The following is a 13,877-nucleotide window of genomic DNA, read 5'->3' as shown; positions in this document are numbered from 1 at the left end:
ACTGACTGAATTCGTATGCTCATAAGTGCCCCCTCCGCTTTCCATAAATATATATCTGAAACCGGATGCCCACCTATTTTCATAAATTCAAATATGATCCACGAACTACTCACAGAACATAGGAAGGGACACAACCTGTGCGTCTGTATTTCTTCTCTCATAAACACTCACAATGCAGTTACATGGGCTTATAAATAGCCAAACTAGACCCACTCAGTTAACACGCACCCACTAGCTAGCATGCACACACGCAAGCACGGTAAGCAACTAACGAACGGATTGATCCACTAATCACTCGACTAGCTGCACAGGCATACCTTTGCAACTCATGCAGCTCGTCAAATGACACGGCCAAATGCGTGCAAGATGCATGCACCTCATCTTAACTAATTTTGGTCACTCCTGGAGTTAGTCTCACGATGGCACATGCATATTTATTTCTATCCTATCTACGTTTACTTACTTATTCCTAGCTAAACCAAGACATGAGTACATTTTTTACGTGCCTGCATGGCACACCTAATGCATGACATGGCTAAACAATAGTGCAACAAGATTAACCCAACAAGTGCTTGCTCTGATCTAAGCCTACGAGCACAGATCGCAAGGACATAGGTGCCGGGCTCTCTACAAGCGCAGGATGCTCGGCTCTGTCCTCCGGCCACGCTTCGCCGCATTTTTTGCCAACTTTCATAGGCCGAGCTGATAAATACTTCAAACTTGCGCCCTCCAACTGTTTACCTCGAAATTTCAGCATGATGCAAACGTAGTTTACCATCAGATATTATTTCACTCAACAAGATATCATCACAGGGAAGTAAAAACGTTGAATTGGTTTTTCCAAAAGGACTGCAGATTAAAAGATGGTAGCCACAATATTGAAATGGTTTTTGGACTGAGCTGCATATTTATTTTCCGGGTGTGGCTAGCTCTCATCTACTCCCTCCGTTCCTAAATATTTCTCTTTTTAGAGATTTCAAATGGACTACCACATACGGATGTATATAGACATATTTTAGAGTGTAGATTCACTCATTTTACTCGTATGTAGTCACTTATTGAAATCTCTAGAAAGACAAATATTTAGGAACGAAGGGAGTAGATGAGAATTAACTAAGGCACATCTAACTCCTAAACCATTTGATTTTACGCCAAGATTCGTGTGGTTTTTTTTTTTGCTTGATTAATCAAATAGTGTGTATGAGTTAGATGATACTTTGTTATTTCTCATCTAGATGAGTATTAGCAAATCTGTTATTTTCCTCCAAACTTTGCCATCTCTTCATGGTTTTCTTAATCATCATGTGCTGCTGAATTAACACCTGTGTTAAAACACAAATCAGACAAGGCTCCATACTTTGCTATCTCTTCATGGGTTTCTTAATCATCACGTGCTGCTGAATTAGCACCTATGTTAAAACGCAAATCAGACAAGGACATGATTGACTGGAATGGACATTTGATATGAGCTGCAAAGGAACCACCAGTTTGAAAGATTTCATCAGGGCATGCACAATCCAGGGTCTGCTCCAACATCCCTTAAAAAACTGTAACCCCTTTATCCACCCCCTACCTTCATTTGTCTTGTCTCCATGCATATTCAACTCCATTTAACTACAATTTCACATCACAAGAATTCAAACTTTAATGTTTCAAAATTTTCAATACACAACATCCAAATGCACAACATAATTCAAAATAGTTCATCCTGATAGGAGGGCGTCTTCACATTGCGATGATTTTCCTCCTTAATGTCCCTCCAATAGTTGGCCCCGGTATGATCATTCCCCATGGCCGCATCAAGCGTCACATTCTCCTATGCATCACCAATGCCTCATCCTCACCCATCGTATAATTGGCCGACCTTTGCCCCTTCTTATCAAACGGAGTGCCAAACAACGGCATGACATCTTGTACTTCAGAATTTGGCATCGAGTAGTAGAGGTCGTCTATGCACACAAAGGCGCTCATCATGCTCATGAAATAAATTGACACTAGCAGTGCACAAAACAATCAATCAGTGACAATTCAACACCATTTAGAGTTAAAACGGAAAAATAAGATAAACGGACTCACCTTGTGGGCATTTGGTCGAATGCCTCAGAGGCATTGCCCATTCCGAGCTTGCTGACATCAATAGCAGGCGGAGGAGGGGCTACGAGGGGTGGGAGGGATGCGTGGGGGTTCGAGGGGCCTCTCGCCGGCTTCCTCACTATCACCCTCTTCCTTGGCTTGATGGTGGCGTCAGTGCCATGTGTGCGCGCCAGATACTGGATGCCGGTATCATGCGTCACAAGGCCAGTGGGCTGCATGTTGGTGGCACCTAGGTGGGGCTTAAGAGCTGCGGTGGCCTGGTGCGCACGCCGGCGTAAGGCAGCACCACACTTCCTTGATGCCGACACAGCTTACTCGAGAGCCGCCATGGGCAGTGTGGGCGGCAACGACTCAGCACTACGAGGAGATGAATGGCCCGCAGGGGACGGGCGGCGTCCATGGCGTCACTGGGGCGATTGGGCAGCAGGCGAGAACTTGTGGGAATTTGGTCTCCCGTGGATCAGTGGGTATTTTTTATCCTATATTTTGGGTCAAGGTGGGGCGTTTTTGGGTTTGAACCTAAAAATTATAGGGATATGGTTTGGGATAGGGAATCTGATGGGAGTGGGATTTTGACAGATTTTGGCAGTTTCAAGGGATATAGATTCTACTAGAGATGCTCCAAGGTTGTGTTTGGGTGGCCTCGCTGTTTGCAGTGCCATCTCTCCCTGCAATTGACAATAGTAACTGTTATGCCACTGACAAAATACAAGCAGAAAAAAAGAGTGTTGAGATTTAAGCAGAACCTGCAAAATATTCTGTCACTGAATCAGCACACTAGGTACCAAAGCAAGTCTGTCACTGAATCAGCACACTAGGTACCAAAGCAAGTCTGTCACTGAATCAGCACACTAGGTCCCAAAGCAAGTCTGTCACTGAATCAGCACACTAGGTACCAAAGCAAGTTTCAACGTAATGTCCTGCCCTATTTCTTGACTGCTTGGACAACTCCGGGTGGCACCCAATAATATGAAGTGTTTCCAATGAGGATGGCAGACCGTACGCTGGTAAAGATTGGAGCTCTGAGCAGTATGATATTCTCAACACTTTGAGAGATGAAAGGCTCCTAAAGTTCAACGGAAATGATGTTGCAGTAATTTTAGGACATCTCTCGATCACCAGAACTTTTAGTGAATCAAAATACTGCAATGAGGATAGAGAGTGCAAAAGCTGGCAGTTACGTATGGACAACTCAGTGAGCATGGTGCAGAACTTAAGTGTTTCCGCTGCTGGAAGAGATATCATGTTAGGCAGGTCTACAATCTCCAATGAGAGGAGACAAGGTAGAACCTGGAGAAACCTACTAAAATTTTGGTCAGTAAAATTGCAGCGACTAAGCTGCAACCTTTGTAGAGAAACAAGCGACCCTATTTCCTCAGTAGCAACGACCTGCTCAGCACCACTTATGTTTAAGGCTACAATGGCTTCTCTGTGCTTTTCATGAAGTAAGCCGTTGAAGTGGACAGAAGTTGTACAAACATCCAGTTGGAGCTTCTCTGAACTCGAAGAAAAAGGGGCAAGCCTCATATATGGTAAGAACTGTGTACGCTCAATGGTAACTTCACAAGTAGTTGGGGGGAAGGGAGGAATTTTTACCAATTCTGGACAATCCATTATGATTAATCTTTCAAGGCATGGAAATGACTTTCCGTGTGCTATCCCGGACCAGCCATGCAACATCGGGAAATCATCAAATTCAAGGAAGTTTAGGGATGGAAATGCCACATCACCAGTGCCATAAAACTCATGTCCAATACGGTCAACTGCACACAGCTCCTTCATGTGTAAATGTCTGAGTGATCCTAAATGCCCCAGTGGAGGAAGCATGGTTAAACTCCTGCAATTGGTAAGGTGCAAGGAACGCAGCTGCTGCAATAACGGTAGCCAGCTGGGAGCTCTGGTGCCACAATACCTTCTAAGGTTAAGTACCTTAATGTCTTGGTGCGGCTTTAGGCCTTCAAGTACCTTTGCGTCCGCAGGAGGAGGGTTATTCCTACTAGCAGAGCTCCATTCTAAGTTCAAAGAATTAATATGTGTTTTTTTATTCAACTCAGCTTTGCAGGCTTCTTCATAGCTTGAAACATTTTCTAGACCTTTTATTTTTAGTAGCCCATGGAGACCATTGATGTTCCTCAACTCTTCTAGTCTATGCCCTTCCCTCTTCTCAATGTGGAACTCAAGTGATCCCTGAAGGTTAGCTAGCCGACCAATGCCCGCCAATCCTGCAGTACACTTTGTTTCAACAAGAAGGTGCCGCAAATTGACCAACATAGTAACGCTCTCAGGAAGCTTATCAAAAGAACATTTCCCAGTGAAGCACAATACTTGCAGATGCAGGAGCTTGCCAATCGACTCAGGAAGCCTCTGGATGGAGCCATGGATAGATAGGTAACGGAGGTGCAATAAGTCATCAATGCATTGGGGCAACTCTTTGGAGTTAAAGCAACTGAGATCAAGAACACGCAACTGTTTTGACTTCTCCAGGATATCTTTTAAATTCACAGCAAAATCCTCTTGGGAGCAACTGGAGTTGGATGGAAGTGACGGTCGGATTAACAAGGTGCGCAACTCTTTTAGACTGCGGAAGCTTGTGAGAGCAGGTAGACTGTTCATGGTGACAGACAGATGGCGCACTGTTAACGGGATGTCACAGTTCGTGCCATCGTCAATACGGAAGCAGTCCTCCGCTGCGACAGACCTTGCAAGATCATGGAGTAAGCCATGCACCAAGTAGTACGTCTTGGATCCAAGCTTGATTTCCTGGAAGAATGAGCGTGAAAGGAGCTGATCAAAATATTCTCTAGCAATGTCTTCCATCCTTTTTTCAGCCCTGTCTTGTGGTTGAACAAAACCCTCGGCAATCCAAAGGCGGAACAAGTGTGCTGGATCAAACTTATAGTCCTCTGGAAACAAACTGCAATATGCAAAGCATCGCTTGAGGTGTACCGGTAGGTATTTATAGCTCAAGCGTAGGGCGGAGAAAACAGCATTATCTTGTAATCCTTTTTCCATGATGTTCATCCAGTGAATTTTGCTCCTTGTATCTCCCAGCAAACCTCCCACCAGCTTGGCAGCCAGAGGTGATCCATTGATTTTTTCAGCAATCTGCTTCCCGATCGGGTGAAGTTCTTGATAGACATTACAGGGATCACTTGGCAAAGCATGTTCCTTCAGCAGGGCCCAGCAATCCTTGCTCTTCAGCGGATTCAAGGTGTACAGCTGCGACGCTCTGAAGATGTGAGGCATGGTGTCCATGCGGGAAGTAGCCATAATTCTGCTCCCGGTATCTGCTGACTGTAGAGGAGCGAGCATGTCCATCCAGGTTTCATCCGTGATGTTCCACACATCATCAAGAACAATCAGATACCTCTTGGAAGTAAGAGCTCGACGGAGCTCCGACTGAAGCATTTGAAAATCCACCATCTTGTCAGCGGAGCCATCCCAAGCCGGTAGGACCGACCTTAGGATCTCGGCTGCGAGCTCCATCTTGTTGGAGCTGCTGGAAACTGACACCCAACATTTGACATCAAAATGCTCCCGAACTGTTGCATCACTGAACACCATCTGAGCAATAGTTGTCTTCCCAATTCCTGCGTCACCAACAACACAGATAACAGAGTTGGCACATGGCTGGATGAGCATTTGCACGATATCATCCTTGTCCTTGTCGCGCCCAATGAATACTCTAGTCTGAAGAATTTCCCTGCTTGAGTCAGGCATGCGCGGTGGGGGCGGCCGCCGCCGCGATGAGCCGTCTTCCCCCTTGTCCAGTAGATCGCCAATCTTGCGAGTTTCTTGATTCACAACCTTGATGTCTTTGACGATCTTCTTGGGTGGTTTGGGCGCAACTATTCCAAAAGGGAGGCAGTGCCAACCACACCACCTGAGAGCGGGAAGTGGTTTGAATTGAACCCGAGATGGGTTGGAGGAGTGAAACCTGCGGCAGTCGACCGTGTCTTGAAGGTCTTGGTTGAAGTAGAAGGCATCCCTGGCCTGCAGAGCCAGCGCCTTATATTCGGCGGCAGCAGAGATGCCCCAGATCTCGAGCAAATAGGCCTCGAGAACCTCCAGGATGGGGGCGGCGGTCTTCCCCCCGCACCTACTGGCCCCAGGCGCGCATTTCCGGCCGCTCCCGCCGGAGGAGTGGATGTCGGCGGCCAGCCCCTCCATGGCCTGGGAGGCCGAGCGCAGCAGCTGCGGCGCCTTGGCCAGTCTCGCGGGATCCAGGCCGCCGGAACACGCCGACACATCCATGAACTTCGTCCTCGCTGCTCACTTGGTTTCAGCGTGTGTACGCGTGCGCTCTGGACGGAACTTTCGGGGAGGAAGAGACATGCTAGCTGCTTGCCACCCGCGACCTTATCAACACCGCATCCGAGTAAATTACAACTATGGTCCCTCAACTTGCCGTGAATAACAGAAACATCCTTTCTGTACAGGGTATTTATACGTGAAAATAGGTAATACATACGGTTTTAGATACGATTGTGGGTCGGTGCAAAAAAAAAAAAGATACGATTGTGGGAGTTGCCAAAAAAAAAGATATTATTGTGGCACTGTATTAGTTTGAAGTTTTGCATGTCGGCCTTCCTTTTAGTTATCGTCCTCAACCGCATCCTTTTCCCATCTCATGGTCATTTCCTACGGAGTTGCTTGTTGCGTGCCTCCTGGGCAGCGACGACGACCCGCGACGGGCTTTGGCCTTCCTTCACGCGTGAGTGCCACTGCCACGTTAGCGCGTGCGATCGCAAGACAGCAACACGGGAGCGACTGAAGAAGTCAAGATCCTACGTACACGCAACGAAGACTGCTATAGCCTATAGGACAACTCCATGTGAACAAACATAAGCTCAATCCAGCCTACCTCTGGTTCGTGCAACTGATGCGTGATATAAGGCGTGTTTGGTTGCCTGGGTAGCTCTGCCCGCATCGCATGGAGGTTCCTGGCTGAGTCTAGCCTGGCTGCGCTGATGCAAAATTGGAATGAGATGTATGTTTGGTGGAATGTAGGATATACTTGCATGAGAGATATTGTACACAAAAGATGTTGTTTGGTAGACTGCATTAGAAATTATGAAATAGAAAACAATTAACATGGTAGCATGTGAAATGTGGATGTGGAATGTGGATAAACAACCTAACTAATAAGGCTAATTAATTATGACCAAAGAGGGTGGCAACGCCATGGTTCCTTGGCGTTTCAATGATGGGCAGCAACGCGAGCGTCTTTGGCGTTTCTTACCTGGTCCGCAACGCTAGCTACCTCGGCGTTCGTATTTGATCAGAAACGCTAGCTACCTCGGCGTTTCTATGTTGGGAAGAAACGCCGCGGGATGTGGCGTTGCTAAAAGTGTCAGATCGTGAAATACTTTCACGTCGAGTTTATTTTGTGACAAAGTTTGTTGAAAGGGTCAGAATAGTGATTTCCGCCGAAAAAGATGAGCTCTGGATGAAAACGAAAAGGAGGGCCGACTTGCAAAATTGTCAGACTAACACAGTCCCACATAAGCGAGATATGTATCTGTAACCGTATCTTGGACCGCATGTATCTCGTATTTTTATGTACAAGGACTATATTGGAATACTTTTTGAGTTTGAGGAAGGTTGTGTCATGCACCAGCAAGTTGAAGGACCATAGTTGCTATTCCAAGTCAACGAAATGAACTTTCGCATAGTTTATGCCGTATGGATGCCGTCCCAGACTTTTCTTCCTTTCATATAAAACACGCGTTAGGTGACAAAAGGACGTTACCCCCAACCACTCGTCTATTAACTATCGTTTTAATTTTCTAATCCACCCACCCACTGCAAGTTGCTTGAAAACAATTAATGACATCTCTGACCCGCTCCGACGTCTGTTTAATTTTCTAATCCACCCACCCACCCACTGTATTGTGAAATGAAGGGAGTAGTTTTTAGTTACACCATGTTCAAAATGTTTCATTCGGTTTATATGCACTACGTCGTGTTTGCACGAATTTCACCTGGTTAGTTCAAACAATGGTTGAAATGTATGCACGCAATGGTAGATGGTCAGTTTTCGGTCTGTTATGGTGCTGCTAGAAGGAGGGCGCGAGAGGACCGGCCGGGGGCCTTTTTGCCCACGACCGGGCAGGAGGGAAAGGATTCCCTTCTTAATTCTTGCTTGATTAGATTGATACATCTCCTCTCTTTATATAAAGAGGTTTACTTGACTTCCACGCAAGGTTTACTTGACCCCTAAGCAAGCGACCCTTATCTCTAATTAACCCTAAGACTAACGGGTTATACTGCCAGCCCAGGCCCATTACGTACTCTAACACTACACCCCATCCTGGACATGCAGCTTGTCCTTGAGCTGCAGCCTAACCAACTTATAACCATGACTCGACACAACACAAACCTAACACCTAAAAACAAGCCTTTTACATCTCGGCTTGTTTTATGACTCTCAACCTGAAATGGACTGGGACGCTTTATTTTGGACCCCTCAACAAAAAGTGGACACCATCCGCACGTCGGACGTGCACGTGTACAGCCATCTGGATCCCATGGACACCACCTGGACCAAAGGAGTTCATGTGTATGGCCACCTGGAAGTGGTCGCAAGAGAGACCAGCAGAGGCGCCCTCATGGCGGCCGGCGGCGAAAAGCAGTGGTGGTACGCGGTGCGCTCCTGTCGGTGACACCCTGCCTTCTCCCTGTTGGACTATTGTTGGTCTGCACCGCACAGGGAAGAGTGGAGGGCTTGCGATGGAGAATGACAAGGAAGGGTGCACCTCCCCAACCGTCGATGTCGCAGACTTTGAGGTCGCTGCCCGCGGGGAAAACAACATGCACGCCGCCCGTGGGGGGAAACGGCATGCCCAAGATCCCCGACGCAGCGGACAAGATCGAGGTCCTTTGTGCAGCGAAGGGCTAACTTGGAGGAGCGGCAGCTGCAGACCACACATCTTCCACACACGCCGACGCGCTAGGAAGCCGCGTGCAGGAGCCTGCAGCCTCACCGCCGCCGACACGTGGTGGGTAGCGATCCAAGACGAAAGCGGTGAAGGCGACGGCAGGGACTGGACTTAGTGAAGCGGGACTCCAGCCGGCGCGGTCGATGCGGAGCCGGAGCCGACCGGCGGTGGCGCACCGGGCAGCGGCACCGGCTGTTGTGGCGGAGCGCCGGGCGCGACGGAGGCCGCCAGGAGCGGCGGCTACCACTGCAGCCAGGGCTAGGCGGTGGTGGCGATGGATGGCAGCTGCAGCGGCTACTGCAGTGGCCTGGCGAGCGCGGCGAAGGCCGCCTGGTGCAGCGGCTGCCACGGCAGCCACGATGGCGCAGGGGCGGGGATGGGCGCTGGAGGCGCGATGGAAGCCGGCGCCTGCCATTGTGGCCATTGCGGGGCAGCGGCAGGCGGCGGCGGCAGCTGCAGCTGGGGCTGCAGCGTCCCAACGAACGCCGCGAAGGCCCCTGGATGCGGCGAGTACCACGGCAGGGCCGGCAGCCCGGTGGAGGCTGTCGGCGGCAGGGGCGGCGGTGGACCGTAGGGGCTGGCCAGGTACAGCCGGATCCCCTAGACGGCTGTGACGAGGTCGTTAAGGACCCCGGTGATCTCCTCCTGGGTGTAGGCGGCGGCCAGTGGTGCGGTGGAGGGCGCCGGCATCTGGGCGGTGGCGGCACCGGAGGATGCGACCAGCGGCACGGACGGGGAGGGCAGCGGCACGGTGTAGATGGCCCGCGGCGCGGTGGTGACAGTCGGCAGCGGAAGCGACGGGGTGGGCGGCGACGAAGACATGATAGGAACTGAGCTACCTGATACCAAACTGTTATGGTGCTGCAAGAAGGAGGGCGCGAGAGGGCCGATCGGGGGCCTTTTTGCCCACGACCGGGCAAGAGGGAAGGGATTTCCTTCTTAATTCTTGCTCGATTAGATTGATACATCTCCTCTCTTTATATAGAGAGGTTTACTTGACTCCCAAGCAAGGCTTACTTGATCCCTAAGCAAGCGACCCTTATCTCTAATTAACCCTAAGACTAACGGGCTATACTGCCAGCCCACGCCAATTACGTACTCTAACACGGTCCCTCCGGAAAACAATTATCGCAAGACCATCTATCGTTGCGTGCATACATTTCAACCATTGTTTGAACTAATCAGATGAAATTCGTGCAAACACGACATAGTGCATATAAACCGAACGAAACATTTTGAACATTGTGTAACTAAAAACTACTCCCTTCATTTCACAATATAGTGCGCCTGCGCTTTCCGAGATCTATGCTTGACCGTAAATTTAACCAACGAGGCCGACTGTGGCGGGAGCAAAAATTATGTCACTGAATTCATATCGAAAATACAGAATCAGTGGTATAATTTTTGTTCCCGCCGCAATCGGTCTTAAAGTTAAATTTACGGTCAAATTTGAATCTCGGGAAACGCGGGCGCACTATATTATGGAATTGAGGGAGTACATCAGACTAGAGAAAAAGTCCATTTTACTGTCATGAACAAAGTTGATGGTTCACATAACCCCCTTGTTTTTTGTCCCTTCACCCCTAAACAATTCCATCCGTCCAAAATCAATTTGCAGGTGGTTTGACTCGACTTATTGCTGATGCGGCAATGGTCAGCGGCTGTTTTGACCCGCGGGTGGGTCTTCCTCGTCAGGCTGGGCTAAGATAGAGGAGCTCCTAGAGACTTGCCCTCGTTGCTTTGCCTCCCCGAGCACCGCTCCTCGTGCCCGACCCCGCCGCCTTCGGCTGACAGGGGCGACCGACGGAGTTCCAAGCCGCCGCCCCAAGCGCTTTGCTTCTCCTTCCCCTCCTTTCTCTCTTCTCCCACCTAAAGTCTCCCTCATATCTCTTTCAAGTACACATCACGCCGTTGCCATGAGCTTGCCGTTATGCCATCTTCACACTGTCACCGGACTCTAGATCCAACCGGAACCGGGCCAGATGGAGCCGCCACCCCCGGATCCGTCTGCCCCCTTGCCTCCTCCCCTGCCTACATCGTTGCGGCATTGTCGCCGTTACCCTGCTACCTCCCGTGCAAGGAGAGGGACGATGATGCCCGATGGTTGGGCCGCCCTCGCCACAAGTTCAGCGTTGTTTCACCTTCACCCCCCGTCGAACTCTGGATCTGGCTGGAATCAGACCATATGGCCCCGCCACCCTTGGATATGGCCGCCCTCGCCTTCCCGCGCCGCCGCCGCTGCCCTACTACCTCTTGCGTGAGGAGAGGGACGGCGATGCCTGATGGTTGGGCCGCTGCCACTCACATGACAAGGGAGGCCCACCCGGAAGTCTAAATCATCACATATGACAAGCACAATAATTAGGATAAAGACCAGTACCAACCTGTGTGAGGTAGCATATCAATTGCTATTTCCTTTGACTGGAAGCCGAGATAAGCGACTGACGGGAAAGGAATGAAGCAAGCCAGCCGAGACAAAGCGGCCGACAGGAAGGGAAGGAAGCGGTCGAGGCAATGAAGCACCCAAAGTTCTAGTGCAGTTCCACCAAAATCGAGCATCCCTGTTGGCACATATATTGAGAGAGTGAGATTAATGTAATAGTGGGACTAGTTGAAGAAACATACACTAACAAATAGAAGCATCCTCATTATCTTAATGGGTAAATTTAGCAACATAGTAGTCTTGCTTAAAGAGAGGCATTACTTTATTTAATCAGTGTCAATTAGCTCAACACTCAAAGCATTGCCATGTATCATAGGTTGCAAAACTTTAACGTGCAAAGATAAAGGAGTTTCTCATGACAGTAGCAACACAGTAGCACGATACATATATAGGTACAACAAACTAATATGGCTGAAGGCCTTAGGCCGGTACCAACCTGAGCACAAAAGCTTATTCAAGTAGTCCCAGAAGAGATGATAAAGCACTCACTGGAATCACTCAATAGTATATATTTTTGTGCACTTCAAATGTACAGTTGAAATAACTCTTGTTTACCAGTGGTGAGATTATATTGAAAGATTATCAAGAACTTCCAGCAGAGTTAAAGCACTGGCTAGGATACAGTTCATTGTATTCTCTTGTGCAGTTCCACTAAAATGTACGATTGGCACAACATGATCCCTGTTTGCACAAGTAGGAACAAGGTGAAACCTTCATTAGCTTAGTGAGAAAGGATAGAAAGACAATAGCATTATTATGTCATGACACTACCAAGATTCCCTCCCTGCTCCACCACATGCTTCACCTCCACGGACACAGATATACAGGTACATGATTCAGCATAGTGCTACTAAAGATTTGTTTAACTCCGACAGGAAAATTAGGCAGCAATAAATTAGTGCTACTTAAGTACTCCTGATTAATTAAGTGACCTTGTAGGAGAGACAGCAGAAGTGGAAGGGCTCCCTGGAGGATCGTCTCACATGTAAGGGATACGTTGTCCGAGCCCTTGAATGGCCTTGACTGAGGCCTCGGCTTCAGCAAGATCACCTTGGCACTGTTGATCGTGTAGAGCTGGCTCACACATGCATCCAGAATCCAGTTAATTAGTATGATGTGTTGTTAAGCCAAGTACTACTCTACTGCATTTCTCTATCTATCTCTACTGTATTATCTATTACTCTTATACTCTTACAAAAAACAGAGTTGGTGATCTTGCTGTTAAGTGCATCCCGATGTTACGTGCAACGAACGAGCATCTTACTAGTCTTCCAAGTAAATTAAGACTAGTAGCAACACAACAATACAAAACCACTAGCAAGATGTCAGGATAACATAGGACGGTACCATCGAGTGATCTTCTTCATTTCCTCCTTCTTATTCTTCTTCTTCCTCTTCATGCTCTGTTTCTCTTTCTCCTCGCCAGTTGTTGAAACCAAGTACATGATTGGCCTTCTATTTCAGAATTGGTTTTGTCTGAGGGAATACAAGTGTACTAGTAAACAATAGCATTATTTTCTCATGGCAGTCCAAAATAGAGATGAACACATGCATTAAATATCATTCTTACCTAACGGAAGGTTATGGTGCCAATTTGGATGATGAAGATTGGAACACAGATCTCCCTTTGTGTAGTTCCACCAAAATGAACCAACGTTTCCATTCTGACATTCCAGTTAAACAACACAAAAGTCACTTCTTTTAAGAAGTGTTTTGTGTAGTGCACCAAAAGGTCCCAATAGCAACAAGGTGAAATGGATATCCCTGTTTGCACAAGAAGCAACAGAGGAAATAGTCAGAGTCTCAAACAATTACTGGCAAAAAAAATTTTGGCTAAACTTGTCATGGATTATAACAGTGGCATGGCTTCATTTTACCTGGGGCATTAGATTAAGAACAACTAAATATTTGCTATAAGGGCATGGACAGTGGGTGCACCAGCAGTCCAACACCATGTACCTAAACCGGGGCATAAAGTGGTGATTCAGAGTTTGTTGCCCCAAGAAACAAACATCCAAGAAACATATCTGGGTTGGTCCCATTTTTGTTCACTCTAGCCACCTACTCCTATGTGTGGATAACAAATCTAGTCCTAGTCATACCACTGTGTAAAGCGTTTTCCCTGTATTTCCCTTTTCGACCAAGAGACGGGTTGGATGACCAGTATGTACTACTTTCACCCCCTTTCCTTCTTGTTTGTACCAAGTCCGATGTACATACTAAATTTCCCCCCTTTATTTTTTATTTGAACCAACTACAAGATTCGAATCCATGAAGTAGCTTTACCTCTAACAATAGAAAAAAAATAGGTAACATTGGACCATCCGATCGAGAGGGGCTGAGAGGTAGAAAATGATGCACATGCAATGACGTAACAAGCTGGGGAAGTAGAGCCAGGC

At 48.0% G+C, this 13,877-nt stretch overlaps 1 protein-coding gene across 2 annotated transcripts; it reads right to left on the bottom strand.

Annotated features, from left to right (window-relative positions):
* Positions 1-1,465: 1,465 nt before the first annotated feature.
* On the bottom strand, positions 1,466-6,429 carry LOC119361832 (putative disease resistance protein RGA1). Of its 2 annotated transcripts, none has more exons than XM_037626975.1 (3): positions 2,841-6,429; positions 2,077-2,762; positions 1,466-1,994 (listed from the first exon to the last, which is right to left on the bottom strand). In XM_037626975.1, exon 1 carries the CDS (start codon positions 6,346-6,348, stop codon positions 2,983-2,985), a length of 3,366 nt encoding a protein of 1,121 aa, XP_037482872.1. In that variant the 5' UTR covers positions 6,349-6,429; the 3' UTR covers positions 1,466-1,994; positions 2,077-2,762; positions 2,841-2,982. The 2 variants fall into 2 exon arrangements, with proteins under 2 accessions (XP_037482872.1, XP_037482873.1); XM_037626976.1 differs by having other exon boundaries at positions 1,466-1,949.
* Between the last annotated feature and the right edge of the window lie 7,448 nt (positions 6,430-13,877).

This window comes from Triticum dicoccoides, chromosome 2B (assembly GCF_002162155.2).
Source record: "Triticum dicoccoides isolate Atlit2015 ecotype Zavitan chromosome 2B, WEW_v2.0, whole genome shotgun sequence".
Classification (NCBI taxonomy): Eukaryota; Viridiplantae; Streptophyta; class Magnoliopsida; order Poales; family Poaceae; genus Triticum; species Triticum dicoccoides.
This window is presented reverse-complemented; position numbering and strand designations above follow the sequence as displayed.